The 4,000-nt window shown below is 36.0% G+C and overlaps 1 protein-coding gene across 3 annotated transcripts in view; it reads right to left on the bottom strand.

Annotated features, from left to right (window-relative positions):
- haus3 (HAUS augmin-like complex, subunit 3) overlaps positions 1–4,000 on the bottom strand; it is a 15,376-nt gene that overhangs the window by 9,503 nt on the left and 1,873 nt on the right. For all 3 annotated transcript variants that reach the window (XM_016554203.1, XM_016554204.1, XM_016554205.1), the window contains exon 2: positions 1,309–2,333. In XM_016554203.1, coding sequence (XP_016409689.1) covers positions 1,309–2,286 — 978 coding nt within the window. In that variant the 5' untranslated portion in view covers positions 2,287–2,333. The remainder of the gene's footprint in view (positions 1–1,308; positions 2,334–4,000) is intronic.

The following is a 4,000-nucleotide window of genomic DNA, read 5'->3' on the forward strand; positions in this document are numbered from 1 at the left end:
CTAATTACTAAAGTTCTATCATTAAATAATATTGATTATCATATTATAATGCTTGACCGACTGATGTTAAGAGTGTACTTTTAGATATTTATAAAACTGTGCCATTTTACATATATATATATTATCAGTCTGGCGAGTAAACTAAAACATTTACTAGCCTATGGCGATTCAATTGACAAGGTGTCCGTAGAGGGCTGAATAGCCAAAAATACAGTGTATGGGTCAAAATTATTGATTTTTCTTTTATGCCAAAAATCATTAGGATATTAAGTAAAGATCATGTTCCATTAAGATATTTTGTAAATTTCCTACTGTAAATATATTAAAACTTTTTTGATTAGTAATATGCATTGCTAAGAACTTCATTTGGACAACTTTAAAGGCAATTTTCTCAATATTTGGATTTTTTTGCACCCTCAGATTCAGATTTTCAAATAGTTGTATCTCGACCAAATATTGTCCTATCCTAACAAACCATACATCAATGGAAAGCTTATTTATTCAGCTTTCAGAACATGTATATATCTAAAAATACATTGTATGTGTCAAAATTATTGATTTTTCTTTTATGCCAAAAATCATTAGGATATTAAGTAAAGATCATGTTCCATTAAGATATTTTGTAAATTTCCTACTGTAAATATATTAAAACTTTTTTGATTAGTAATATGCATTGCTAAGAACTTCATTTGGACAACTTTAAAGGCGATTTTCTCAATATTTGGATTTTTTTGCAACCTCAGATTCCAGATTTTCAAATAGTTGTATCTTGGCCAAATATTGTCCTATCCTAACAAAACATACATCAATGGAAGGCTTATATTCAGCTTTCAGATGATGTATAAATCTTGATTTCGAAAAATTTACCCTTATGACTGGTTTTGTGGTCCAGGGTCACATATTGTAAAAGTTTAATATATTTTAAAATATATTTTTGCTGAAAAGAATTAGAAAAAAGAAGCATTATTTGAAATAGAAATTTGCTGTAAAAATTTGTGTCTTTTTAATTTAAAATCAATTTAATGCATCCTCGATTAAAAAAGAAAAGAATAAAGTATTAATTTCTTTAAAAAAACTGACCCCAAACATTTGTCTGGTCTCAAAAAATAAAGGGCAGAATGTAATTACATACTTGTCATAAATATTAAAGGGGTCATATGATGCTTTTTTAAAGATCATTATTTCCCTAAAGAATCATATCAACTTGTGGAAAGTGGGCATCATATGACCCCTTTAAAATGTTCTGAGTGGCACTGTATAGGCATTTATAAATTAATCATGGAAACTATCATTTTCTTTAATATTCACCTCTGTGCTGCTGTTTAGTCGCTGGATGAGCCACTCTTTTGCTGCCTTGTCGCCATGCTCCTTTGCCCTCTCTTTCACCAGCTGGTATTGTGCCACTATATATGCCCACTGCAGTTGTGCCATCTCCTTCTTCCTGAGCTCCACTAGTCCCTCATCCTCTTCTTCCTCATTCTCACTGCAACAGCTCAGATTGGTCAGTTGGCAGTGATTGGATGGGGAGGTCTCCATCATGTCTGAGATGCCCTGAAAGAACTGACGCTGAGTGTAGGAAGCCAATACTTTGGTGAACTGCTCCTGTTGCTGGAGGAAAGGCTCTAGAGACAACTGGGAGAGGAGCACTGGGGTCCTTGGTTGAGGAACTAATTGTGGAGCAGCTCCATCTTCACTCCTTATGGAATAAGTGTCAGTTTGGAAAAAGCCAGCCAGTTTGGTCGTCTCCTTTGACAGGTTCTCCACAGTTGAGTTGGTGTATGCATTTTCGGCTGCCAAGGCAGAGTTGGCATCTTTTACTGTATTCCCTCCTTCCTGCAGCAGTGCTTGGGGTGCAGAGGAGTTTGCACCCCAGTTGGTAGCTAGCATCTGCAGCTTATTGAGTCTGCGTTGTTTTAGCTGCTTCTCCTTGCGGAGAGCTTGTAGTTCTGTCTCAAGATCCTTGATTGTTACATTTCCCTCTCCACCCAGCGCAGAACTGCTCCGTGACACTACACCTCCACCCACAGGCAAACAGGTTTTAAGCAGCTCACCCAGTGTCGCCTCATCCAAGATGGGCTTACCAGACTCCTGGAGTGCCTTGTATGCTTGCAATTCTTCTGGTGTTAGAACATTGCTGCGGTTCAGGCGGTTGCAGACAACACGTAAAAGGTGTAGGTTATCTGGTGCTGTTTCAAATAACCAGTCAAACTCAGAACCTTTCAGCACAGACGCCCGTGGGTAACCCAACCGTGACAACGCCTCAACAAACTGAGCCCCATCCAGCATGGCTGCTTACGTCAACTTGGCTCTCACTTCAGAGATATTCCCTTATCCTAAGGCAGATGGTCAAAAGACATTATAGCAAGCCCAAATTATTCTATGTATTTACAAATAGAAGGCCCAACTGAGGTGAATGTTGCATGTAACTGTACGGTGTGCAAATTGAAACACACACACTACTAGGCCTGGGCGATAAAACGGTATCGATATTTATCGACAGCACACCTTTTTCGATATCGATAGAAAAAAATTTCGATATAGCGTACGATATAGGCACGTGCTATGAGTGACGCAGACAGCACACACAAACACGAACACATGCTGAAATGAGTGCTTTGCCTGCCTGTTATGAGGAGATTGTGAATAAAGAATGAATATTAGGGGTGGGAATCACCAGAGGCCTCACGATACGATATTATCACGATACTTGTGTCACGCTACAATATTATTGCGATTTTAAATATATTGCGATATTCTGCAATATATTGCAATTTATTACCTTTTTCCAACTTCAAATTATGTCCCCAAAGGAAAACTTTGACAACATCTGTTTTAACTAAAAAGAAACATTTATCAGTTTGTTTATTTCACTTCAGTTTTATTGTTGCAGTGTAAAATGGGATTGTCAAGCAGACAAACTGACCAACACTTTCATGAAAACCTGTCATAAATGTTGTATGCACCTGGCAAACTCAACTATTTGTATTACAGTCTAATCTAGTCCACCTTAATTAAATGTATACAGGTATGCACTGCTGTGCTACTACAGATATTTTGAACAATGCAACTTAAAATTATACTAAAAAGTTGTGCAGACCCATCAGCAATTGGGGCATTTGAAAGTAAATTACTGTTAAATTTATTTACTAATCTTAGTTCATGTTAATTTCAACATTTACTAATGCATTATTAAAATCAACAGTTGTGCTTGTTAACAGTTAATGCACTCTGAATTAACATGAACTAACAGTGAATAACTGTATTCTCATTAACTAACATTAAGAAAGATTAATAAATACTGTAATAAATGTATTGTTTAGGGATGCACCGAATGTTCGGCAACCTAAATGATTCGGCCGAAAGTAGCAAAAAAAGCTCTTTCGGTGTTTAAGCGAAAAGACCGAATAAATTGTACTGAACAATGATATGACGCGATCAAATAGCAACCAGCGAAGAACGCTCTTTATAATGCAGCACACATGTTAGCAGTGTGGAAGCATTTAAAACTGTCAGAGAAAGACACAAAAATCATTACAAGCACCGACAGTGAGAGACTGTTTAGTACTGCATCGCATGTCTTCGATGAAAAGAGGAAGGGGTGATTGTTGCTGGTTACTGTATGATGATTGTAAAATAAAAAAATAAAAAAGTAAGACAATAATAATGATAATAATCATTACAACAGCTCTGTTAATACATTTATTATAACATTCACACATAGTGTTCAAATTAGGATCTGTAATATTTTCTAATGTTTTAAAAGAAGTCTCTTCTCAGCAAGGCTGCTTTTAATTGTACAGTAAAAAATACATGCCTGAATCAAGAAGGGGTCTGATGGCCAAAAAACTATTATTTTACTAACTTATTAATTTTAAGTTAAATTGTTCTTTGTTGGTATAGTGCAGGCTAGAATGTTAAAAATGTTCAGTGTTAAAGTCGGCATGAAATCGAAATTGACTTTATTTACTTTACTAGCGCACATTGCTAGTCTTGATGTGAA

This window comes from Sinocyclocheilus rhinocerous, unplaced genomic scaffold, assembly GCF_001515625.1.
Source record: "Sinocyclocheilus rhinocerous isolate Xijiao unplaced genomic scaffold, SAMN03320098_v1.1 scaffold105, whole genome shotgun sequence".
Taxonomy (NCBI): Eukaryota; Metazoa; Chordata; class Actinopteri; order Cypriniformes; family Cyprinidae; genus Sinocyclocheilus; species Sinocyclocheilus rhinocerous.